The sequence below is a fragment of the Taeniopygia guttata genome, chromosome 1A, assembly GCF_048771995.1.
Source record: "Taeniopygia guttata chromosome 1A, bTaeGut7.mat, whole genome shotgun sequence".
Classification (NCBI taxonomy): Eukaryota; Metazoa; Chordata; class Aves; order Passeriformes; family Estrildidae; genus Taeniopygia; species Taeniopygia guttata.
This window is the reverse complement of record NC_133025.1, coordinates 1,430,983-1,456,770: the sequence shown is the minus strand read 5'-3', so window position 1 is coordinate 1,456,770 and position 25,788 is coordinate 1,430,983. Positions and strand designations below refer to the sequence as shown.

At 54.3% G+C, this 25,788-nt stretch overlaps 2 protein-coding genes across 5 annotated transcripts in view; one reads left to right on the top strand and one right to left on the bottom strand.

Moving 5' to 3' along the window:
- TASOR2 (transcription activation suppressor family member 2) overlaps positions 1–12,603 on the top strand; it is a 48,796-nt gene extending 36,193 nt beyond the window's left edge. The window contains exons 17-25 of one of the 4 annotated variants that reach the window (XR_012051886.1): positions 302–854; positions 2,890–6,984; positions 8,734–8,853; positions 9,008–9,161; positions 9,749–9,854; positions 10,821–10,999; positions 11,292–11,409; positions 11,635–11,760; positions 11,804–12,603. Coding sequence is in view for 3 of the 4 variants with exons in the window: in XM_072918274.1 (XP_072774375.1) it covers positions 302–854; positions 2,890–6,984; positions 8,734–8,853; positions 9,008–9,161; positions 9,749–9,854; positions 10,821–10,999; positions 11,292–11,409; positions 11,635–11,638 (5,329 nt within the window). In the remaining variant the exon portion in view is untranslated. Of the gene's footprint in view, positions 1–301; positions 855–2,889; positions 6,985–8,733; positions 8,854–9,007; positions 9,162–9,748; positions 9,855–10,820; positions 11,000–11,291; positions 11,414–11,634 lie in introns of those variants that run through there. The other 3 variants (XM_072918280.1, XM_072918274.1, XM_072918283.1) reach the window with 3 other exon arrangements.
- A 738-nt stretch (positions 12,604–13,341) lies between these two features.
- The window catches only part of GDI2 (GDP dissociation inhibitor 2), a 14,140-nt gene continuing 1,693 nt past the window's right edge, over positions 13,342–25,788 (bottom strand). The window contains exons 2-11 of the mRNA XM_030289672.4: positions 19,908–20,015; positions 19,236–19,335; positions 18,581–18,715; positions 17,258–17,456; positions 16,860–16,991; positions 16,424–16,523; positions 15,659–15,830; positions 14,589–14,733; positions 14,383–14,437; positions 13,342–14,309 (exon numbers count right to left, since the gene is read on the bottom strand). Of these exons, the coding sequence (XP_030145532.1) occupies positions 14,154–14,309; positions 14,383–14,437; positions 14,589–14,733; positions 15,659–15,830; positions 16,424–16,523; positions 16,860–16,991; positions 17,258–17,456; positions 18,581–18,715; positions 19,236–19,335; positions 19,908–20,015 (1,302 nt within the window). The 3' untranslated portion in view covers positions 13,342–14,153. The remainder of the gene's footprint in view (positions 14,310–14,382; positions 14,438–14,588; positions 14,734–15,658; positions 15,831–16,423; positions 16,524–16,859; positions 16,992–17,257; positions 17,457–18,580; positions 18,716–19,235; positions 19,336–19,907; positions 20,016–25,788) is intronic.

Sequence of the window (25,788 nt, the reverse complement as noted above, 5' to 3'; positions counted from 1 at the left end):
ATGAACTCCAGGGCTGAATTCCCAGGGATGAATTCTCAGGGATGAACTCCAGGGGTGAATTCCCAGGGTTGAATTCCCAGGGATGAATGTCCAGGGATGAATGTCCAGGGGTGAATTCCCAGGGATGAACGTCCAGGGATGAATTCTCAGGGATGAATTCCCAGGGATGAACGTCCAGGGATGAATTCTCAGGGATGAACTCCAGGGCTGAATTCCCAGGGATGAACTCCAGGGGTGAATTCCCTGGAGCTGAACTGGGGAGGATGAGGATGGTCCAGACTCTCTTTGCTTCCCTTCCCAGGCCTTGGGATCCCGATCTTCCCGACGATGTGGAAGATGTGAAGCTGATCCTGCACATGTGGGTGGCTCTGTTCTACAGGAAGCCCAGCAAGCTCCTGAGCAGCTCCAGGAAAGTGGTGGAGCACAGCAATCCCAGGAAATTTGTCTCCATCAACAGCTCCGGTGGCTTCCTGGAGCTCAGCGACGACAGCCAGGACTGCTTTGGCTTCGAGACCTGTCCTGCAGACTCCGGCTCCGACCCTGACCAGACTCCCAGCAGCTCCCTGGATCCCAGCACCCCTTCCCAGGGCACTTCCCAGCCCCAGAAAAGCCCCGCGGATTCCCAGACGGACGCGGCCGGAGCTGCCGGAGCCGTGGACAGCACGGTGTCCTCCTCCTCGGGGGAGCTGCCCTGCGGGGATGAGGAGGAGCCTTCCTCCACCAGCTGTCCCGAGAGCCTTTCCCTGCAGGAGGGTTCCAGGGAAGAGCTGGATGGGGCAGGCAGGGAGCCGGAGGGCATTCCCGAGGAGGGCATTCCCGAGGAGGGTGTGCACAACATCTCCAGCGTCACCGCGGTGAGTCCAGCCTTGGGGGGCTCCAAGGAATGTTTTCCTCTTAGAAGAGCAGGATTTGCCTCTCAAAAGAGCAGGATTTTCTTCTTAAAACAGCAGGAGTTTCCTCTTAGAAGAGCAGGATTTTCCTCTCAAAAGAGCAGGATTTTCCTCTCAAAAGAGCAGGATTTTCTTCTTAAAACAACAGGAGCTTCCTCTTAGAAGAGCAGGATTTTCCTCTTAGAAGATCAGGATTTTCTTCTTAAAAGAGCAGGATTTTCCTCTTAGAAGAGCAAGATTTTCCTTTTAGAGGAGCAGGAGTTTCCTCTTAAAAGAGCAGGAGTTTCCTCTCAGAAGAGCAGGATTTTCCTCTCTAAAGAGCAGGATTTTCTTCTTAAAACAGCAGGAGTTTCCTCTTAAAAGAGCAGGAATCTCCTCTTAGAGGAGCAGACGTTTCCTCTTAGAGGGGCAGACTTTTCCTCTTAGGGAAGCAGGATTTTTATCCCTTAAAAGAGCAGGATTTTCCTCTTAAAGGAACAGAATTTTCTTCTTAAAAGAGCAGGATTTTCCTGTCAGAAGAGCAGGATTTTCATCCCTTAAAAGAGCAGGATTTTCCTCTTAAAAGAGCAGGAGTTTCCTCTCAGAAGAGCAGGATTTTCCTCTCAAAAGAGCAGGATTTTCTTCTTAAAAAAGCAGGAGTTTCCTCTTAAAAGAGCAGGAATCTCCTCTTAGAGGAGCAGACGTTTCCTCTTAGAGGGGCAGACTTTTCCTCTTAGGGAAGCAGGATTTTCATCCCTTAAAAGAGCAGGATTTTCCTCTTAAAGGAACAGAATTTTCCTCTTAAAAGAGCAGGATTTTCCTCTCAGAGGAGCAGGATTTTCATCCCTTAAAAGAGCAGGATTTTCCTCTTAAAAGAGCAAGATTTTCCTTTTAGAGGAGCAGGAGTTTCCTCTTAAAAGAGCAGGAATCTCCTCTTACAGGAGCAGAATTTTCCTCTTAAAAGAGCAGGATTTTCCTCTTAGAAGAGAATGAGTTTAATCTCTTAAAAGAGCAGAATTTTCCTTTTAGACTAGCAGGATTTTCCTCTTAAAAGAGTAAAATTTTCTTCTTAAAGGAACAGAATTTTCCTCTTAAAAGAGCAGGATTTTCCTCTCAGAGGAGCAGGATTTTCATCCCTTAAAAGTGCAGGATTTTCCTCTTAAAAGAGCAAGATTTTCCTTTTAGAGGAGCAGGAGTTTCCTCTTAAAAGAGCAGGAATCTCCTCGTAGAGGAGCAGAATTTTCCTCTTAGAAGAGAATGAGTTTAATCTCTTAAAAGAGCAGGGTTTTCCTTTTAGATTAGCAGGATTTTCCTCTTAAAAGAGTAGAATTTTCCTCTTAAAGGAACAGAATTTTCTTCTTAAAAGAGCAGGATTTTCCTCTCAGAGGAGCAGGATTTTCATCCCTTAGGGGAGCAGGATTTTCCAGAGGAATGGAGCAGCTGTGCTTGTGGGGTATCCAGGGAAGCAGAGATGTTCTCCAAGGGGGAGGTATCCCAAATTAAAGTAATTAAAGTGTCGAGCTCAGCGCCTGTTCCTGATTTAAATTCCAAATTTGTGTGTCCTCGACTGAGGGATCAGGGGAGCCCCCAGCATCCCAGAGCAGAATTCCAAATCCAGCACAGCCATTCCCACGTGGATTTGGAAAGCTGGGATTTGTTTGCTCCGGAGTTTTTCTCCCACACAGGTGCCAGTGCAGTGCTTTGCATCATTTCCCTCATCCCTCTGGTGAAATCCATGAAAATTCCATTCTGGATAAAGCTTGGAATTAAGTTTTTACACTTTTCTCCAGTCTGTACGTGGTCAGGAGTGGAGATTCTTGGGATAAACATAAAACATGGGGGTCTGCTGAGATATTTCCAAGCCTGAATTCTTGAATTAAAATAATTCCTTTAAATCTTGGACAGAGGAGCGGCTTCCACAGGGCTGGAACAGTTTTGTAGGAAAGAAAAATTATTCCAGTGTTTTTTTTTTTTTTCTTGCATTTCCTATGAGGAATGTTTTTTTTGGATTGTGTTTCAGGAGGAGCCAGCCAAGGAGGAGATGGTGGATGCCAGGATCACCCCCAGTCCTCACAAGGAGCTTGGCTGTCCCAGCAAATCCCCGGATGCTCCAGGCATGGAAAACCCCGGGAGCCGAGCCCCGAATTCCAGCACAGCTCCAAGGACAGAGCCCCCCTGTGCACCTCAGGAAAAGGGGGAGCAGCAGCAGGAAAACCAGCAGGAAGCAGGCTCAGGGAGTGGGCCTGGCCCTCCCGAGGATGAGGAGGCAATGGGAGGCTCTGGGCATTCCCTGGAAGTCGAGGATGGTGCTGATCCGCAGCCTGCCCGTGATTCCATGGCTTTGGAAGCAGCTCCTGGAAGTGCAGAGCCCGGGGGAGCCACTGAGGAAGGGGAGGAATCCCAGGAGCCCTCGGAGCACTCGGAAAAGGATGAGAGGGAGGTGGAGGAGGAGGAGGAGAAGGAAGAGAACGAGGAGTTGGAGGATGAAAGTCCCTTCGTGGGCCCCGTGGGTTTGGTGCTGTCCGAGAGCAGCGATGCCGAGATGGAATGCGAGCAGAATCCAGGGAATTCTGCATCTCCAGAGCAGATTGGTGCTCCTGAGGAGGACCCCATGCCCAGCCCCACCTCCCTGGCACCCCCCTGCCCTGACAGATCCTCCCCAGCACCCTCAGATGGGGCTGGGACAGACCCTGGCGGCTTTCCTGAGGAGATGTCACCAAACCAGGAGGAGCTCCCAGATCCCTGGGACGCTCCGGGCACACCGGATTCGGAGATGGACGGGCTTGGAGTGGCCAGTCCGGCCGAGGTGGGGTCACCCCACAGCGACAGCGGGGAGCTGCCAGTCCCCCCTGAGCCCAGCCCTGTCCGTGGGGCACAGCCTGACAGCGTTACCGACAGCCGGGGGGCTACCGGAGCCACGCTGGGGAACGGCTCGGAGCGCAAAAACCGGGATTGGGCGGCCTCTGGAGAAAGGTGGGAACCTGCTGGAAGTGTGGGGTCCCCCTGCAGCCAGGGAATGAGCCTGGCCCTGTCCCCCGACTCCAGCTCCGCCTGCCCGACCTCTCCCGATGGCTCCGTGGATCCGTGGGCTGCTCCGGAGGATCGGCCCGTGGAGAGTGCTCAGAGTGACCTGGGACGGAGCAGCTGCTTCTCCCCGCTGGGTGGGGATGCCGCCGATCCCGACCCCAATTCCCTGGATGCCGAGGAGCCAAACCGAGGCGGGAACGGGGTTTTGCTGGAGGAGCAGCAAGGGAGCCCCTCTGGCATCAGCACGGAGGAGCTGGATGATCCCGTGGGAGCAGGAGGTGGCCGTGACTCCCCCTTTGACTCCACAGACGTCGGAGATGACTGCGGAGCTGAGGAGAGTGAGGATGTGTTCCCTGGGGCGGAGAATTCCCCTGGGAATGGCACCACCAACACAGAGATGGCGGAGATCCCTCTCCACCATCGCCTCCTGGAATCAGAGCCCTCCTCCTCCATCAGCTCAGTCATTCAGGAGCTCCCCAGGCAGGAGCACTTCCCAAACATCCACGAGGACTCTGCTCCAGCTTCTCCTGCTGCCGGAGACTCCAACCCTGGCATTCCCACCATGCCTGGCCGGCGCAAGTCGGTGCTGTGCCGCCTCTGGAAGCCGTGCCGGGAGGTGAGCGTGGCCACCTGGAGCCCGCATGGCTCCTTCCATCCCAGCTGGTCCCGGGAGCCGCTGGAATCCCGAGCTCCCGGCATCCCCGTGGAGGCAGCAGCGGAGGCGGGAGCTGCTCCTCCTTCTCCGTGGGACGATCCGGAGGCTGCGGGGCTGGAGCCGGGCTTGCCTCTCCCTGAGGCGCTCCCCGGGGTGCTCCCTCCCGCTCCGGTCAGTGCCCAGTGGGCCGGGAACCATGGTAGCCCCAGGAGCCAGGGTAGCCCCATGGGCCGTGGTAGCCCCAGGAGCCTTGGTTGCCCCAGGAGCCTTGGTAGCCCCAGGAGCCATGGTAGCCCCGGGAGTGTTGGCAGCCCCAGGAGCCGTGGCAGTCCCAGCATCCATGGCAGTCCTGGAAGCTATGGTAGCCCCAGGAGCCATGGTAGCCCCAGGAATTGTGGCAGCCCCAGGAATTGTGGCAGCCCCAGGAATTGTGGCAGCCCCAGGAGCCATGGTAGCCCCAGGAGCAGCCCCAGGAATTGTGGCAGCCCCAGGAGCTATGGTAGCCCCGGGAGTGTTGGTAGCCCCAGGAGCCGTGGCAGTCCCAGCATCCATGGCAGTCCCAGAAGCTATGGTAGCCCCAGGAGCCAGGGTAGCCCCAGGAGCAGCCCCGGGAGCCAGGGTAGCCCCAGGAATTGTGGCAGCCCCAGGAATTGTGTCAGCCCCAGGAGCCATGGTAGCCCCAGGAATTGTGTCAGCCCCAGGAATTGTGTCAGTCCCAGGAGTCGTGGTAGCCCCGGGATCCATGGCAGTCCTGGAAGCCATGGTAGCCCCAGAAACCATGGTAGCCCCAGGAATTGTGGCAGCCCCAGGAGCCGTGGCAGCCCCGGGATCCATGGCATTCCCAGAAGCTATGGTAGCCCCAGAAACCATATTAGCCCTGGGATCCGTGGCAGTCCTGGGAGGTGTGGTAGCCCTGGGAGTGGTGGTAGCCCCAGGAGCTGTGGTAGCCCCGGGAGCCATGGCAGTCCCAGAAGCTATGGTAGCCCCAGGAGCCGTGGTAGCCCCAGGAGCCGTGGTAGCCCCAGGATCCATGGCAGTCCTGGAAGCTATGGTAGCCCCAGAAACTGTGGCAGTCCTGGGAGGTGTGGTAGCCCTGGGAGTGGTGGTAGCCCCAGGAGCTGTGGCAGTCCCAGGAGCCAGGGTAGCCCAGGGAGCAGCCCCAGGAGCCTTGGTAGCCCCAGGAGCCATGGTAGCCCCAGGAGCCTTGGTAGCCCCAGGAGCCAGACAGGGGATGCCGGAGGGAGCCCCGGGGAGGAGCCCTTCCCGCTGGAAGACCCAGAAGGAGGCAGCATTCCCAGCCCTGCACCTTTCCCAGGCTGGGAGTGCGCCCTGGGCGAGCCCTGGGACGTGTGTGAGCACAGCCCCGAGGGATCCCAGGCGTTCCCCGATCCCGACTGCGCCAGCACCGAGGTGGGACAGGGAGAGATTCCCGCTTCTCCTGTCCCGTGGGACGAGCCCGGGGATCTCTCTGGAGAAAACCTGGAGTTCGGCGATGCTGAGGATATTTCGGATCTGCTCCCAACGGAAGAGCAGCTCCCAAGCCTAGACACACATCAGGACTTGGCCTTTGAAGATCCATTGGAGAATTCCTTTGGTGGCTCAGACCAGGAATATTTTGAGGGGAATTCTCACTCCCCTCTTCCCAGCACCTGCATCATGAGATCCGTGGATGCTGCAGGAGCAAGGACTCCCCGGGACAGCTCCTCCAGGAGCTCCGTGCGCACGGAGGAGCGCGGGGAGCCCTGGGACCGGGACGTGCCCGGGGATTGCAGGAGCTTTGTGGTCACCAGGCAGTGCCAGGAGAGGGTGGAACATTTCCAGCGTCCCATGAGGCACAGCCGCCGTGCCCAGGAATCTCACCTGGCGCGCGCCCTGATGGGGACCTGGAGGGACTTCGAGGAGATCACCCAAAACACTTTGGACATGGAGTGTCTCCGCTTCCACTATAAGCTAAAAGAAATCCTAAGGAAGGGCAGACACCCTTTTTCTACCTCCAAAAGCATCTTCCCGACGTCCTTCTCCCCGCTGTCCCCGCGCAGCAGGAGCCCCTTGCAGGTGACCATTCCCCCCTGGGACGCGTGGGACGCCAGGAGAGGCCGGTGCCGGGCCAGGAGCCGGGAGCGCGGGGCTCCGGCACACCTGGGCAAGCTGCGGTACGAGTGCGCCCCGCCGGAGCCCCGCGGGGCTGTGGCCGACATCCTGGAGGAGTACTCCGAGTTCCAGAAGATTCTGCTGGCCAGGAGCGACGCCGGGAGCGCCGGCGCAGTGCCAGGAGAGCCGGGGATTGGCCGGTCTGGGGCGGCGATCCGGGACGCGGCGGCGGAGCTGCGCGGGGCCCTGCGCTGCCACCTGCGCCGTGTGGCCGCCGGCGCGCGGCCCGGGATGTTCTACCTGCTGGAGACCGGGGAGGAGCCCTTCTTCGACAGGGCCAAGGTGGGAGCTGCTCCTGGATTGGGGGTGGATGGGGTGGATTGGGGTGGATTGGGATGGATTGGGGTGGATGGGGATGGATTGGGATGGATTGGATTGGATTGGATTGGATTGGATTGGATTGGATTGGATTGGGGTGGATGGGGATGAATTGGCATGGATGGGGATGGATTGGGATGGATGGGGATGCACTGAGGTGGATTTGGATGCATTGGGATGAACTGGGATGGATGGGGGTGGATTGAGATGAACTGGGGTGGATTGGGGTGGATTTGGATGCAATGGGATGAACTGGGATGGATGGGGATAGATTGGGATGGATTGGGATGGATTTGAATGCATTGGGATGAACTGGGATTGATAGGGATGGATTGGGGTGGATTTGGATGCATTGGGATGGATTGAGGTGGATGGGGATGAATTGGCATGGATTCGGATGGATTGAGATGGATGGGGATAGATTGGGATGAATGGGGATGCATTGAGGTGGATTTGAATGCATTGGGATGGATTGGAATGGATTGGGATGGATTTGGATGCATTGGGATGAACTGGGATAGATGGGGATGGATTGGGGTGGATTGGAATGGATTGGGATGGATTTGAATGCATTGGGATGAACTGGGATGGATGGGGATGGATTGAGATGAACTGGGGTGGATGGGGATGGATTGGGGTGGATGGGGATGGATTGGCATGGATGAGGATGGATTGGCATGGATGGGGATGGATGGGGATGGATTGAGATGGATGGGGATGCATTGAGGTGGATTTGGATGCATTGGGATGAACTGGGATGGATGGGGATGGATTGGGGTGGATTGGAATGGATTGGGATGGATTTGAATGCATTGGAATGAACTGGGATGGATGGGGATGGATTGAGATGAACTGGGGTGGATGGGGATGGATTGAGATGAACTGGGGTGGATTGAAATGGATTGGGATGGATGGGGATGGATTGAGATGAACTGGGGTGGATGGGGATGGATTGGGGTGGATTTAGATGCATTGGGATGGATTGGCATGGATGGGGATGGATTGGGATGAATGGGGATGCATGGGGATGCATTGAGGTGGATTTGGATGCATTGGGATGGATTGGAATGGATTGGGATGGATTTTAATGCATTGGGATGAACTGGGATGGATGGGGATGGATCTGAATGGATCAGGATGGATTGGATGGATGGTTATGGATTGGGATGAGTGGCTCCAGGGCAGAGCTGAGGGTGGCAGGAGCAGGGAAGCTTGGGCAACCTGACAGGGATGGTTTGGGAGCCTGGAGCCACCTTGGCTCCCAGCAGCAGGACTTGGAATCCCTGGAGCATTGGGATTGAGTCACTGGAGAATCATGGAATGGTTTGGGTGGGAAGGACCTTAAGGATCATCCAATTCCAACCCCATGGCAGGGTTCCATGAATTCCATGAATTCCAACCTCCCCCTGTCCCAGGGTGCTCCAAGCTCCTTCCAGCCTGGCCTTGGACATTCCAGGGATCCAGGGGCAGCCCCAGCTGCTCTGGCAAGTCCAGCCCAGCCAGGAATTCCTCATTCCCAATATCCCACCTCAATCTAATTGAAGTCCAACCATTCCCAGCACTGCCAAGGCCGCCGTGTCCCCACGTGCCACATCCGTGTGACTTTGATCCCTGCAGCGCTGGGGACTCCCAATTGCCCTGGGCAACTCATTCCCCTTCCTCTGCCCGTGTCCCAGGGAAACATTCCCCATCCGTGCCCTGTCTGTGTTCCAGGCTCTGCTGAAGGCTCAGGGGTTTGTGAGGACGGAGCCCCCGAATTTCCGCGGGCACCGGGGCGGCGAGCGGCTGCTGGTGATCATCAGGAACGAGGACATCGCCTCCCACATCCACACGGTGAGCCTGAGCCCCTCTGCTCCGGGCTTTAATCCCAGGATCCATCAGAAACTCTGGAGCAGCCCAGCTCAGAGCACTGAGGTTGGGCTTCCCTGGGAATGTTGGGATGCTGCAGGGCTGGGCTGCTGTTCCCAAATCCCTGTTCCCCGAGCAGGTGCCGTGCCTGCTGGAGCTGAAGCGCTGTCCCAGCGTGGTGTTCGCCGGCGTGGATGACCCCGAGGAGGTGACAGCTGACACCTTCCAGGAGCTCTTCCAGGCTGGAGGATTCGTGGTGTCCGACGAGGAGCTGCTGGAAAGGGTGACCTTGGGTGAGTCTCAGGGACACGTTCCCAAACCTTCCCCTTGGTTCTGTTTCCCCTCTCGCTGACATTTGGATCCCATGGGGACGGAGCGCCCAGCTCGGGGATCCCCAGAACATCCCAGGATGTTCCCAGGGTTGTCCCAGGATGTTTGTTTGGCCTGGAGACTCGTGGAATGGTTTAGGTTGGAAGAGACTTTAGGATTATCAAATTCCATGGGCAGGGACACCTCTCACTATCCCAGGCTGCTCCAAGCCTGGCCTTGGACACTGCCAGGGATCAGCCACAGCTGGAATTCCATCCCTTCCCACTATCCAGTGGAAAAAGGAGGGGAACTTGCTGCTGCCTTCAGCTCCTTAGTGGGAAGTGGCCAAGAAAACAGAGCCACCTTTTCTGGGAGCTGCTCTTACTCTTTTGGATATCAGGGAAAATCCACACCAGGACATGATCCCAGTTCCCCATCCTGTGCAGTGCGAGTCTCTGTCCTTGCAGAGATTCAAAGCTCCCCTGAGCACCCTCAGGTGGCCCCACTTGGAGCAGGGCTGGGCCCAGAGACCCCCAGGTCCCCTCCCCACCCAGCTCTGGTGTCCCCTCAGGTCAGCTGAAGGAGGTGGTGAAGGTGCTGGAGAAGCTGAACAGGAGCGGGAGGTGGAAGTGGCTCCTGCACCACAGGGAGAGCAAGAAGCTCAGAGGAGACCTCAGGTAACGGCTCTGCCTGGGAAATTGGGGACTTTTGGGATGGAGCAGCAGGATTTGGGACCTGGAGAGCATGGATGGGCTGGAACGTTGTCCTGGATGTGATCCTGGATCAGGCAGAGCTCTGGCAGCTCTCCCTGCTGGGCTTCCATAAGGCTCTTCCCTGGCTCCTTGGCAGAGATGCCCTCAGGGGGTGTTGCAGGCCCCTGGAGAGGCACAGATTTCCTTTGAGGAGCTGCACATTCCCAAAACTCCCAAAGCAAAATTCCCTCCCTTCCCATCAGCTCTTCCCAGCTCCTGGCACACCCCCTGGAGCTCCGGGCACCTTCCTGGGGCTCTGCCCCCTCTGGTCCTTCTTGTGCTCCACCACATTTGGGATTTGGGGGTGCAGAGAAGGAATTGCCACCCCAGTTCCCACCAGGAATGGTTGAAGGTGGAGCTGCTCTGCCGTGGCCTCATCCATGGGTGAAGCGAGGAAAGTCCTGGGTTGGGATAAGGAAGTTTAACAGGGAAAGGCAAAGCTGGGAAAACCAAGAATTAACCCCCATTTCCCATCACAGGAGAGCCAGGCTCCATCATCACCACCTCTCCCAGCATCCCATCTTCCTCCTCCTCCCAGCTTTATGTCCTGAGTGTGTTGCAGGGTCTGGAACATCCCCTGGGACAGTGGCAGTTGCCCAGGCCCTGTGAGCTGAGCGAGGAGCAGCCGTGGCTTTCCCAAACTCTGCTCCAGCACAACAAAACATCCCTGACCTACCCACAGCTCCCAGCACAAACCCCTGAAGCAGCTCCTGAGCTGAAAACGAACCAACCCCAACCAAAACCAGCACAGGCAATCCTGGAGCAAGGGGGAATTTATCACTTTGGATCCAAAAACCAGCTGGAAAGGCAGATCCCATCCTCCCTGCTCATTCCCTGGGGAGGGGGGTGCAGAGGGAGGAAGCGCCTGAGCCCTGCCTGCCCCTCTCTCAGCAGGGACGATGGCAGTGCCCAGAAGAAGCAGCTGCTGCTGCGGTGGTGCCAGGGGGCAGAGCTGCTGGAGCCGCTGCCCTTCCACGGCTGCGACGCCGCTGCCGAGGGCCGGCGCGCGCAGTGCCTGCTGCAGCTGCAGGCGCAGCACGTCCGCGCCAGGTTCGCCGTGTACCTCACAGGTAAGGGCAGCCCAGAGCCCTGCAGGGCTGAAACTGCCCCGGGAAGGGATGGAGGAGGGATAGGAAATCCCCGTTTTCCTGCGGGAATCGCTGCTTCGAGGCGCGAGGCAGGTGAAAAGGAATTCTGGATTTTTGGAGGTTGATGGAGTCCAGAGGTTTTTGGAGCCTGTGGGTGGCTGAGGCTGTTGGTAAACATCAGGGCAACCACGGTGGGATTTAGGGATGTTTCCCACAGGTTTAGAAACAACCCCGTTTGTTGGAATTAACGGAGCTACTGCTGCTCCCCTTGCAGAAAATCCCAGCAGCAGCAGCAGGGAGATCCTGGAAAACAAAGGAATTCTTGTGGCTGACATCAACACCTTCCTCAGCACGGTGCAGAAAGTGGCTGCTCCCTTCAGAAGATGCTACTGGTAAGAGGGGAAAGCTTAGGATTGACCCCAAAAAGCTGGGAACAGCTCAGGGATGTCTGTGGGATGGCCAGCAGGGAGCTGGGATCCTACAGCAGAGCAGGGACCGTCCCAAAGCGCTGGATCCAGGAGAGCCACGCTTGGCACTGCTGGGAAACGGGAACAGCTCCAGGCCTGGGAGGCTCTGCAGGAGGAGTCACTGACCTGGGCCGTGTCTCTGTGTTGCAGGTGACGGAGTGAGGCCACGAGGCCACGAGGACGCGGCTCCTCCCCAGGCCTGCGGCACCGGTTTGGGCACCCCGGTCCTGTGGGGGACATCCCCCCATCCATCCCAGTCACTCCCAGTGGATCCCAGTGATCCCAGTGGGTCCCCCCCATCCATCCCAGTCACTCCCAGTGGATCCCAGTGGATCCCCACCGTCCATCCCAGTCAATCTCATCAGTCCCAGTGGATCCCAGTTATCCCAGTGGATCCCCACCATCCATCCCAGTCAAGCTCATCAATCCCAGTGGATCCCCACCATTCATCCCAGTCAATCTCATCAATCCCAGTGGATCCCAGTTATTCCAGTGGATCCCCACCACCCATCCCAGTCAAGCTCATCAATCCCAGTGGATCCCAGTTATCCCAGTGGATCCCAGTGGATTCCCACCATCCATCCCAGTCTCTCTCATCAATCCCAGTGGATCCCAATTATCCCAGTGGATACCCACCATCTATTCCAATCAATCCCAGTGGATTCCAGTGGATCCTGGCTGCTGCTGGGGGTGGGGGAAAGTCGTTTTTGGCTCTGTACATAAATCTTATTTAAAGGTGGGGAATGCAAATCCTCGGGGGATTCATTCCCTGCCCTCCAGTCTGACGTAGGAAAGGTTCTTTTAACGGTACAACTAAATTATTGGAGCAGTTTCAGGTACTTCCATGCAGGCAAACGAATTTCCCGAAGTCTACTTGAAGAATAGGAACGAGAACAAATCCCTTTTCCGCGTGGTCGTTGCTGTTCAGGCCCACACTACATTTCACCTCAGCCCCGCTGCCTCCTGCTGACAGCAGGGAGCCGGGATGCAGGAACAAAATAAGCTCTTATTTATGGGGGAAACGCCTTTTAGTTGGTTTTTAAATCCAAGACTCCAAGGCCGTTCTGTACAGGATGACTTTGTAAAGAGTTTGATTAATAAAACCTCCAAAATAACGAAGTTTCACACAGCTCTGCGTTCTGGAGAGGAGATCCTGCTCAGCATCCATCCGGAAAAGGGAGGGCAGGGGATTTTCCAGCTGGGAAGCAGCAAGGAATGAGCAAGAGCGTGGTGGGCTCCTGGATGATGGATCCTATCGTGCTTCCCTGCAGGAAGGATGGAATAACCAGAGGAATAAACAGGTTACAGCAGGTAGGGATCATGGGATCCCACAGAGGGAGCATCCCCAGCCCCACTGCCAGTAGCTGAGGGTGGGAAGGGTTCCTGCGAGTGGAACCTCGGGAATTGTTCCTGGAAGTGACACTTGGGGAGGACGAAGTGCCGAGAGCCCCGGCTGGGGTTTGGGACCACCACAGGATCAAAGCCCACAGGATCAAAGCCCAGCTGCTCCCAGGCTTTCCTGCAGTTCTCCTGGCACTTGGCAGGGCAGTGCCAGCCAGGGAATGGGGAAGGATGGCTCCGGAGGGAACAGCTGGCATCGAGGATGAGAGCAGCCATTTCCAGCTGTGGCACTGGGGTGGCTGCAGGGAACAGGGACTGAGCCACACCTGCCCTGCCAAACACAGCCAGAGCAGCACAGCCTGGAAAGAGCCACAGAACCAGGAAATGCTTTCCAGCAGGAAACTCCTTCCTGCAGGAAATGCTCCCCTCTCACCCCTGGCACACAGAGACGCTGCAGGATCTCAGCCTGGAGCTGCTGCTCCCAGAGCTGAAGTGAATCAGACCAGAGGCCAGGACTGGTTTCCAGAATTTGGCTTTACTTCGCAGTACAGAAATCATTTGGAGCCTTCAGGAGACACGAGAAGCACAGGCTCTGTCATGCCGATACCGCAGCGCCGTTTGGTCCATCCGAGAAGCCACCGGGGGACAGAAAATACTTCCACATCTTGCCTGCTCTGTAATTTGTTCTCTCAATTTTATTAAGATTAAAACACAAAGGAGCCTGAGGCACAGCTGTGTCCCAACCGATGTAAACGGGTTTAGAAGCTTAAGTGGAGGTTAAGTTCTGTGCCCAGAACGAAGCCAACATTTGCTGCTACAATAGGTGTGGGCTTTGTCCATGATACAACTTTGCCACAGAGTTAAGATTGATGGGAGAGACTTTTAGGGATGCTGTCCACAATAATGGAGTGCTCAGTTTCTATTTTCCTTGATATCAGGTTTGAGTGACATCAGCGTCACATCTACGAGCTCACCAGAAGCACAGGATTGTGAAGGATGTTTTACAAATGATTAAAAAGACAAGGTAAGACACAGCTGTCAATGAGTTATTTCAAATCTGCACCCACGTCTACGTCTGCCTTTCGCTTACGAGGTTAGTCAGGAATATCAGTCAGGAATTTGCCAGATTCTGGACAGCAGCCCTACTAGAATGAAATAATTAACACATGATATCCAAAAAGGGAACATTACCAGTGCAGTACTCTTCAATCTCTCAGAGATGGGATTACAAAAGCAGGCCTTACAATATTGAATTTCGTACAGTGTTCATTAAGTTCCTTATATATTCATATTAGCCGATTTAAACTTCTCCTAATTAGAGACTCTCATTACTGCTGCTCCTCCTCCCCGTAAATGTCGTTCTTCTTGCGTTTCATCTCCTCAAAGTCGAACTCTGATCCCATCATCCTCTTATAAATATCTTTGATGTCGTCGCACGTCGTCTCGAAGTGGGTGGTGGCGTCGTAGGTGCGCGAGATGAAGATCTGGAAGCAGAGGCAGCGTTGGAGCCCCGAGCTGGAGCCTGTCCCCTCCCAGCCCGGCTCAGCCCCCACTCACCTGGCTCTCGGTGCCGGGGTCGGTCGGTGCAAACAGGTCACTGATGCTCACGAACCTGCAGCAGGGAGAAAACGCCTTGGGTTGGTTTGGAAAAGGATTCTTTCAGAGCAGGGACGGTTCGGTGCAAGGTGCTGAGCAAACTCAACAGCTCCTGGCAGCCTCCAGCTGTCCCAGCAGAGAAGGACAGGGGCTGCCTGAGGACTCACTTCTGCTCAATGGGCTCCAAGAGGTCCAAGGCTGGCTTGATCTCCTTCTCCGGGTCCGCGGTCTCCACGGTGGTGCTGGCGATGGCGATGTACTTGCCCTGTGCCGCCACGTTGTGAGCAGAGGAGATCATGCACACGTAGATATCTGGGGGGACAGGGCACAGCTGCAGCCCAAAACCTCCTCAGCCTCATCCCAAAACCTCCAGACTTATCCCAAAACCCTCCTCAGCCTCATCCCAAAACCCTCCTTAGCCTCATCCCAAAACTTTCTCCAGATTCATCCCTAAAACCTCTTCAGCCTCATCCCAAAACCTCCAGCCTCATCCCAAAAAACTCCTCAGCCTCATCCCAAAACCTTCTCCAGACTCATCCCAAAACCTCCAGACTTATCCCAAAACCCTCCTTAGCCTCATCCCAAAACCCTCCTCAGCCTCATCCCAAAACCTCCTCAGCCTCATCCCAAAACCTCCAGACTTATCCCAAAACCCTCCTTAGCCTCATGCCAAAACCCTCCTCAGCCTCATCCCAAAACCTTCTCCAGCCTCATCCCAAAACGTTCTCCAGATTCATCCCAAAACCTTCCTCAGCCTCATCCCAAAACACTGCCCACGTCTCTTCCCACTGCCCTGACATTTGGCACCCCCTGGATGGTTTAGAGACCCTGCAGCGAGTCGCATCCTTGCCCTACATGCTCTCACCTCCTCGTTGAGCAGCCTGGACATGGGAGATCCCCAAAATTCAGTTTCCCTTGATGACTCCCAAAATCTGGTGGGATTCCCAGCGCTCTGTTCCAGGCCGAGGCAGCCCCTCCCCCACCTCTCCCAGTCTGGGGCGCATCCTGAGGCAGGTCCCTGAGGCAGGATCCTGTTCCTGAGGTAGGTTCCCGAGGCAGGATCCTCTCAAGGTTTCCAACCACAGGTTCCTCGTTCCTCCCACCTCTCCTAAGTGCTCAGAACCGCAGCTCAGCCCCGCTGGGCTCTACATGAGGTGTCCGTGGCCGCGGGTGAGCCTCACCTCAGGCGCAGACAGTGCCCTGCCTCACCCAGCTGCTGAGCCTGCCCTGCACACACCTGATTTCCGGTTGACCTGGTTCTGTGGAATGATGATCTGGCACGAGTTGGCATCGTTTGTGTTCTTGATGGGGTGGCTCAGGATGCAGATGACCCGGATCACCTGGCCCACCTTCGTCACGCGGTCCGACACGTAGCTGGGGTCACAGATGAGCTGTTTGCAGCGAGCCACCTGAGAACCAACGTGGAAACATCACCCAGGGCACATCAAAAATGGTTTTTCCAGTCATGATTTACAATTTGTCAATCTGAAGCCTCCAGGCTGCACACACTTTGGTCTCTAACATGGATTGACACCTCTGCTCCCTGCCAGGACACGTCATTCCCACCCCAAGGGACACGTTATCCCAGCAGCAAGTGCCCGCTCCAGTCAGGAGCACGCTCAGAGCTCCCAAGCTGGCAGCATTCCCAGTTCTATCCAGCCAGGTGGAGGAGAAGCTGCAGGAAGGCCACGTGTCAGCTGTCAGAGCAGCTGAGAGAGCCAAGGGCAGAGCTGGTTCCGAGCTGGACACAGGGAACTTCCTGAGTTATTCACTGCCAGCCCATGGAGACTTCCTCCCAACTCCTGGAGCAGGGATGCTGAGGACTCTGGCCGTCAGGACACGCACTGTCTTCAGCAAGCTGGCACAGGGACAACAGCCCCAGCCCAGCATGTTTGGCCCCTGGGCTTAGAAAAGGGTTTTCTCTGTGTGTGTTGTGATCAAACCCAAAAGATGTGAGCTCTGAGGGGCAGATGTGGGGCGGGGAGCAGGGAAGGGTCCGTACCTCCCCCTCGGACTTGACCCCGACCACTTTGCCGTTCTCTATGACGATCTCCTCGATGGGCTTGTTGAGCATGTAGGTGCCTCCATAGATTGCACTGAGCCTGCAACAGAAAATCCCGTCAGCACCTCCAGGGCTGCACCTGAACAGCCCTTCCAGCCCCCAGGGTCTGCTCCTCTTGGATAAACCCTCCTCAAAATCCCCTGCTTAAACACAAGGGATAAATACTCTGCCAGCAGGAGCTCTCAGCACATCCAGAGGTGAACAAGCCCACAAAGAAAGAATCTCACGTGGAGGAACCTCCTCTGAATTAAGTGAAGAACCATGAAGGACCATAGTATTTGATGCAGCATCACATTCTGGAAGCTCAAGCAGTGACTCCACACATCCACCTCCACACCCCACTGGAGGAAACACGGAGTGAATGGCAGGTGCTCACCTTGCAAATCCCTGGGGCAGCTCTCCAAGGCCATAGAGGGGGTACAGGTAGGGGCTCTTCCCGTATCGAGCCAGTGACTCGCTGTACAGCTTAATCCTGTTGATTGTTTCTTGGCAGGGTTGATCTAGATAGCTGGGAAGGACAGTTACACCAGTTGGGATGTGTCCCAAACCAGCACTTCCAGCAGAATATTCAGGAAAGCAAAACACTGACTTCCCACAACGTTTCCTTCCCCACCCTCCAGCTGCTGCTGGCAGTGCTTCCCTGAGAGTTCCCTTTAAGGAGCACTCAGTAGCACAAGTTTTACTCAGGAACCCTCCAAGTTTAAAATAATGGATCAATCCCACCAGAAGCCCAAATCCTGGGATTTGAGGGGGCTACTGACCACCCCCACTTACTCATCAGTCCTGTAGAGAGCGAGGGCATGGCCTGTGAAGTCAATGACATCTTGGCCCAGGTCAAACTTCTTGTACACATCCCTCATGGTGGTTTTCTTGGGATCCACGCCCTCGAAGGTCCGCGGGTCGTTCTCGTCAAAGCTGGCCACGTACACCAGGAATTTCCTGAACCGGCGCTTCTCAAACAAACCCATTAAACCTGAAACCAGGGGTTTGTGAGAATTCACAACCAGGGCTTTGGCATTACTCAGATCCTCGGACTTGTGTGGCTTTTCCATTATCAGCACTGGGTAAGAACCTCTGAGTGTTCAAACACGGAATGGTTTGGCTTGGAAGGGACCTTAAAGGGCCTTACCTCCACCCCCCTGGGACACCTCCCACTGTCCCAGGCTGCTCCAAGCCCTGTCCAGCCTGGCCTTGGACATTCCAGGGATCCAGGGGCAGCCCCAGCTGCTCTGGCAATTCTGGCAGCTGTGCTGCCCAGCCAGGAATTCCTTCCCAAGATCCTGTCTAACCCTGCCTTCCTTCAGCCTAAGGCCACTGCCCTTTGTCCTGTCCCTCAAACCCCAAACATGAGGCTGGACAAGGCACCACTTCTGCACTTGAAATCTCCACAAATTGAAGAAGCAAGACTGGAAACATGAAGGCAGAGGCAGCACCTCCACTCCTGCCAGGATGAGTGTCTTGGAGACCACACATGAGATGTGGGCAAAGTGAAGGAATTCCTGATTCCTTCAGCACAGAGGAGTATCTGCAACGAGGAAGGCTCAGACCTACAGATCTGGGGCCTTAACTGCAGGAGCCACATAATCATAAGATTTTTTGGAGGTGCTGCCGAACACATCCCACGTCTGGAGCTCACGGAATGCCCTCTAGATCCTAATGGATTTCACCACACTGTTATTAGTTTCATTTGAGGAGTGAAAGTTAAGTAGGCAATAATTAAGGTTTGAGGTGCCACACATTGGAATTAGTCATTCCAATTTGCCTGCAACGTTCTTCACATGCACGAGTCCAACAAGGGCATGACATCAAATATTTGTGGCAGAGCTGGGAGCATGAGCCCCACATGGAACCTCTCGAGGAAGGAAAACATTGCCAGGTTCTCAGCAGAATCTCACTGAACAGGCAGCTTGGAAGCTCCAAGAAAACAGGGCTCAGCAAACCCAAGGCTCACACTGCAAGGGGTGTTTGAAGTCAAAGAGGTGCAGGAGAACCCTGAGGGTGCTCCTTAACACACTAGGAGCATTAAGAATATCCCAAGGGACGGGTTTTCCTCTGTTCAGGGAATTCAGAGGGAACAGATAAGGTGCAGCTACTCACTGGAGGCCAAAGCTTCTGCCTCAGTGGAAGGAACTTTGTAGATCTTTCCTCCCTTGTAGACGAAGCTGCCCTCGATCACCTTGAAGTCCAAGTAACGAGTGACTTCTGTGTAGAGCAGCATCTTTACCAACTGACCTGCAAGGGGTTTGGCACAGTCAAACACGGACACAGCAGCTCCCAGGGCAACAAACCCTTCCCCATGCTCAATTCCCACAGCAGGCTGAAGATAAGCTGGGACTAAAGCATCCACGCCTTGGCTGGGATCTATCAGTTCTGCCACTGTAGCAGCCCTGAACCAGGCACTGCCCCATCCATCCATCCATCCATCCATCCATCCATCCATCCATCCATCCATCCATCCATCATCCATCCATCCATCCATCCATCCATCCATCCATCCATCCATCCATCCATCCATCCATCCAATCCATCCCTCCCCTGGTGCTCCAGGATGAGATTCCAGCAGCCAGGAGCTGGTTTTAGGCAAAGGGAGCTGGCCCTGCACTGGAAACCACTTCACTGACAGGGGGTTTGCTCTAGACCAGTCCAGTACTGGAGCACAGGGATTCAAGGATAAGGATTATTAGGAATGACAGTGCCTGTCCTATTCCAGCACCCAGCACCAAGGAATATCTGGGAGCTCAGGATCACTCACCATTAGCCATAAGGAATTTTGGAATGAGGTCCACGTTCCAGTCTCTTCCCCGCCCCATAGATTCTGGTGGAGTTCCCGGGAGATTAAACCTTTTGTAGAGCTTTGGAGAGAGAATACAGAACTTATTATAGCCCAGGAAATCTGTCTGGGTGTCATTTCTCCCACACATGGACACACTTTCCACCCCCACAGCTCCAGGCTGAACACAAGCTCTTCAGAGCCAGCTTCTGGCTGCAGTTTTAGCTCCAATTTGAGTTTGGAACACACAAACACATCCAGTGAATTGTTACAGTAAGAAGCAGGCAGTGTAATTCTGCTCATCCAGGCTTTGGGAATTTACTAACCTGATGAGCTGTTTAGCATGACATTTCTTAGTCCAATTTACAATTTAGCTGAAGAGTTTCATCACACAGCTGTAACAGCTCTGGAACGCTCCGTGCTTGGATTTGCTCGGATTCCAGCTGGGAATTACAGGAAACAAGCAGAACCCACCAACTCCAAACACCCCACACTGGCATTTTCCCCACTGTTACCTGCTGAGGAAGTGCCATAACACTTCCTTACCCAAAGGAAACCCTTAGAGTCATTAATGTGAAGCCACCCCAAGGCTAACTGGGAATAAATCCCCTTTCTGTACCGGGAAGGACACAAGGATGGGTGTCCCACACTCACATCTTCCAGGGGTGTAATGGAAGCACTTTCCCCTCCATAGTAAGAGTTCCGATCCATGTGAAGGACTTTCTTTCCATTCACTGACATAATCCCGGAGAGGATGCATTCCTGCAGGAAGGAAAGGATGCAAGGGACAGGTCAGCTGCACTGGAGCCTCCTCCTTTCCATTTTTCCTAAGAGCATGTTCAGACAGCTCCACTGCAGCTGCACAGCCCTCTGCAAACCAGCACAGCAGTTGCCTCATTCCAGAATTCAGGCACCTCTTGGAGGCAGATTAACCAGTTTATAAATTTATTGTCTGCTCTGGGCAAGCCAAGCAAGGGGTTAGAGATTGTGTTTGGTTGTGATCCCTACACAAGGGTGTAAGTTGGATCCCTGCACAACCACCACCTATCAGGGCTTCCCAGAGGAAATTTTTGGGAATTCCATGCGTTTGAGCCAAAGGAAAATCTGTCCTCTAAGGCAGCAGCTATCAGTTTAAGGATGTCCACAGAGAGGCAGCAGGAGCATGAAATCTTACCTGGGCTTCAATCAGTCTCCTCGGAACCTCAATTATTAATATTTGCCACACTGAGACACAGAGAATAATCAGCAGCTTCTCTCAGAGAGAGCATAAAGAATAAATGAAGGCATGTGGGTGCTTTACCAGCTCAGCTTTGCTTTCCTTGCTCTGTGCCCACTGAGGTTCCCTGGAGCAGCAGATCAGCTGCTGTGTCTCACTGCAGCACCAAGAGGCTGAGCCTCACCACAGAGCACACACAGGCTGCAGAACCAGCTCAGGCCTTGCACAACTAAATCCCCATTAAAACACGACTTTGCACCGGCTCTGGCATTCCCCAGCCAAAGAGCTTAACAAAAACTTCAATGTTTGTGTGCTTGGACAGCTTATCTTGGAGGTTTTACTGATCTTGCTCTGCCTCAGATCCCTCCAGCAGCAATTCTGGCTGCAACTCAGCTCCCATTCACCACCACGATCTCACTGGTAGGTCCTGGCCACATCTCATGTGATGGTTGGCGCTTCTTGGAGGGGCTTGGAGCAACCTGGTCCAGTAGAAGGTGTCCCAGCCACGGCAGGATGGTTTTTAAGGTCCTCTGCAATGAAACCTTTCACTCAATTTGTAAACCCCCATCCAGCTGCTGAAGAGATGCCAGCACTGCACATCTGAGGGGCTCCTGCAGGCAGGCTGGTGCTCCTGCAGAGATCTGTCTCCAGGAGATCCTTCCTGTTTACTCCACAAGCACCTCAGTCAGGACTCTCCTCCTGTGTCACTTCCCCCTCCTGTGGAGTGCAGGAGGTTCGTTTCCAACTCCAGACTGACCAAGGCAGGTGTCAGGCAGGAAAACCACAAACATCAGGAGTTTCCCACTGTGTTGTTTGTGTAAATCCTGACTCCAGTCAATCCTCGGTGTAAAGGAAGCTGTAAAATCAACTTCCCAGCCACAGCTGCTCTCAGGGGTTGTTCTGTTTTAAGGTCAGACATCTGTAGGTGCAGGGATGGTTGGCAGGGATCGCTGGTTGAGGATTTGCTGTGCTGGTGCTTCCAGGTGGCAGTGGAAAAACCTTCTCCTTTGGGATAGCAGGGCACTGCTGGCCAGTCTGCCACCCAAACCCTGCCAAGGACCTGAGGAGCAAAGCTGGAGCTGCCTCATGCACAGCAAGGACGCTCTGAGTTGAATCCCTGAAGTCATGGAAGATTTCCAGCATGGTGCCCACAAGGCTTCATGATCACCACGTGGACTGTGAATAGTGAGCCACAGTGCTTCCCACAAAAGCTCTCCATGATCCATCAGCTGCTCCTTCCACTGTTCCATCCTTCCAAGGACCCTACAAGGTCCTGCCTTTTTTCCCCACAGGGTTGGGGGAAAGCAGAGATCCTCCCAGCAGATACAGCTGCACCAAGCCCTGTGTGAAGCCACTACTCAAGGCCTACAAGGCTGAGTAACCACAGGAGTAAAAGTGGCTACAGCGTTAATGATTAACCACACCCAAGGCAGGACTGTCACGCCAAGGGCCTCATCACCAACCAGGTACATTCCCAGAGCTCTGTGGTTGGGCTCCTGGCTCTACCCTGTGGTTTATCCCCCCTGGAACATCTCCCAAAAGCCTGGCTCACCAGCTCTGCCAGATGGTGGCACAGGACTGCAAGTGTCCATGCTGGAGCTGAGCCACAAGGAAGCCAACCAGGATTTCGAGACTAAGTAAGCAGCAAAAGGAGGGATGAAGCTCCAGTAAAAGCAAGCCACATCCACTGGTCTGGATGTCAGCTGATTTCAGTCACCCACTTAACCTCAAAGCATTCCTTGCTCTGTCTTCTCAGAAGAAGGACTCTGCATCCCTTGGAGTGAATCTGGGCACCAGCAGAAGGTACAAGAGGCCTTAAATACCTCCCCACTCTTCTTTCACAGCGTTAAACACTGCTGTGGGGACTGAGGTGGAGCTATTGCACTGCTGTTTAACCCAAGGCTCGCTGAACACTCTGAAATCCTGCACAGCCCTTTCAGGCCACTTCCCTCTGCAGCCATGATGGCCATGAAGCACCGGGGCTGCACAATGGATTCATCCTCCCAGCTCAGCAATTCCTTTGGATGCCGTGCTGGCTGCGGGGCCAGGAACCGCTCAGTGTGTGACGCTGCCATTTGGGTCGGGCAGTGAGGAAAACAAACAGCCTGTGCTGATAAGGGAGGGCTGGGGAGAGTTTAGAGTGCAAATGAAAAAGGGGAAGTGTCACAGTTCAAATCTGTGCATTTTCTGCTGTTTTATAAACGTCGCCACCATCAAACAGGAACAGGGAGCAGCTGCTGACAGCAGCAGGAGCAGCAGGGAGAGCTCCGGGTATCCAGGTCCAATAGAATCCATGCAAATTGCAGTCACGCTGCTACTACAATGCATTGCTCAGCCAGTTCAGGTTACGAGCTCCCAGGAGCCCACTGTGCTGCTGAATGAACGATCTGAGCGCCATCAATGTCGTCTCTGCAAATGGCCAGGAACCAGGGAGAAGCCAGCACTGGGAATGCGGGGACAGCACATCCACTGTGAGTCCATGGAAATAAAAATATGGAGGAACTTGGAGGTACTGGTGCTTCCACGCTCGTTTAAGAGCATCAGCTCCTCCCTGCAGGGCAGGAGCTGGTCATGAGCAGACCCTGTGCATGCAGAGGCCTTGAGGAATGGAGGGAAGCAAGGAGGTTTCCGTGGATTTTCTCCAAGTAGGGCGGCAGTTCAGAAAGGCTCAGACAGCCCGATGGAAACCCGAGCCAGCGCCGCTCCTGTAACAGCGCAGAGGGGAGGATTGGGCACTGAGCATTGAGCAAAATCCCTTCGGCTTCGGGTCTGGCACCACCAGGCTCTTTCTTCGAAAGGCAGGGCTTGCTGTGGCCAGAGTCACACAGTGGCTGGGCTTGGCAGGGACCTCTGGAGATCCAGCCTAGGCAGGGTCACCTGGAGCAGGTGACACAGGCAATTCCACCTCTCACCGCCCAACCAAAGCTCTGCTCATCCTACAGCTGCCAAAACAACTCCTCACTGTACTGCAACAATTCCCTCTGCTACCAGGGGATGATGCAAAGGACAGACTCCAGCTTTCCCTATCAAAGGGAAAAGCTTTTTCCTCTTAAGCCATTCCTCCACCTCAAAGGAATGAAAACACCTGGGAAAGTTGGGTGTCACCTAGAGCAGATGCTCCCACATGGTCCTCACAGTCACTCTGAGGCTCTTTAGGCCTGAGGCTTGGGCCTGTATGAATAAATATATCCTGAACCAATGAGTTTGGCCCCTCTGCTCCCACAGAAAGTGAATCTGTATCTTCGTGGTGGATTTGAATAGCTTTAACATGAGGAGGCAGCTGGCAGGTAAGAAGCTTAGTTCAGCCTGCAAAGAGTGAAACCTCAGCAGGAACGGAGCATTCACCTACCGAGGCTCAGCTGGAGGGTTTAATTATCCCCAGAATTAATGCAAAATAACTTCACAGAGGCACAGAGGGCAGATAACAGAGACTGTCACCAGGCACAACATCCCACTCTGAAATAACCCAGCGGGGAAGTACAGAGCCACTCCCACAGCAGAAGGCAGAAATGACGGTGAGCTGGGAAATTACGGTGAGCTGAAAAGAGAGCTGTGCAAATGCAGCCATGAGGAGCTCTCCAGCCTGTGACCACTGCAGCAGATTAAAAACAAGCCTGTGCAGCAGGTCTGCGGGAAGATGATCCCTAATCTGCCACACGCTGAAAGCCTAAGACAAGGACCTTAAAGCTATTAAAGCTCCAGCACCCTGGAGAAGCCATTCCCACCAGGAATGAGGCAGCTGGAAGATCTACCAGCTCCCATGCAGGCAGACCCACCAAAGTCTGGCACTTCACACTGATCCATGCAGGAGGAGCCCTGGAGTTCACTACAGCTGGTGGAAGTCTGAGGGGTTGTATCACAGTAATTCAGGATTATTTTTCCCACAGGGCTATGACTCTATGAGCTGGCACTGCAATGGGGTCTCTGATTAGCACACAGAAGGGGAAAGCTGAAACAGTCTGAGTGCCAGTAACCCCAGTCCTAAAGCCACCTTTAGTCCTTCATTACTGTTGAGGAAGAGATTAACACCTGAAATATTCATGTTGCACTTCCAGATCCATCCCAGTGGAATTTACACTGCCCCACAGACCCAACCAGAACGACCACTACAATGGACATATTTGTGCTCTTTTACAAAGCTTCCAACGACTCATTCTTCCTCTTTAAACCAACAATTGAACTTTCCCTTTGGAAAAAAGAAAAAAAACCCTCCAGATCAGCAGCACAGACACAACCTCAGAGCTGCAACAGGGGCCTAATGGGGCTCCAGCAGCAGAATCCAGGACCAGCTTGAAGGACAGGGTGGCTGCAAACATCACTAGAACTTCCATGACAGCTCCTCTGGAAAAGGAAAGGAACAATTGGATGTGTTTCCAGCTCCTTCTCCTCAGGTACCACAGGTACCAGGCTCCTTTTCCACTAGTACCAAAGCTGAAGGAGCAACCTTCAGGCTTCATGTGGGTGCAGGAGAGTCCTTCAGCCCAGCCTGATCCAGCTCTGCTCCGACACCACTCGGCAGCCACAGTGGTTGAGCCAACACCAGGAATTCCAGGATGGCTGCACCAGGACCTCTGGTTTCCATTCTTTTCCACATGAGCTGCTCAAGACAAGACGAAGTCCACCCTAATTGGTATTTCAGAGGGAAAGCCAACACACCAGAAGCAAAATAATGCTCCTGGATATTCCCAGGCTCTGGAGTTTGGTCAGCACACCTTAAAATACGGGTTATAATTTATTCCTTTTAACTCAACCTCTGCTCATTAGAAGGAGCTTGTCTTAAAAGTGATTTCACAAGAGGCCTTTTGTCAAATTTACACTGGCATTTGTCAGTTTGAGATTAAGCCCTGTGTTCACCAACTTGATACCCCGCTCACACTAAAGCATAAATTAACATTTTAATGGAGCTCCAATCTATTGGAGGCCCCTTCACTACAAGCTCATTATATTTCACCTCCCCAAAATTCCCTTTCCCTGCTTTGCTGAGCCAGGGGCAGGCTTTAGGACAGACTCCAGCTTTCCCTATCAAAGGGAAGAAGCTTTTTCCTCCTAAGCCGTTCCTCCACCTCAGAGGAAGAGCCTTGAAAGGAATGAAAGCAACTGGGAAAGTTGGGTGTCCCCTACAGCAGACGCTCCCACACCTTACCCATTTCCTTTGTGCCCCATTCCAGGTTTGCTACCCTTCTTCCCAATCCCAAAAGAGGGGGATGATAATCCAGCTCTGCCTTCGGTGGGCTCCTGTGTCACAGCCCCATCAATCCCAGCGCCCAAACCACGGGAGGAAACGCGTGGATTTCTATTTTATCTCCATCCCCAGGGCAA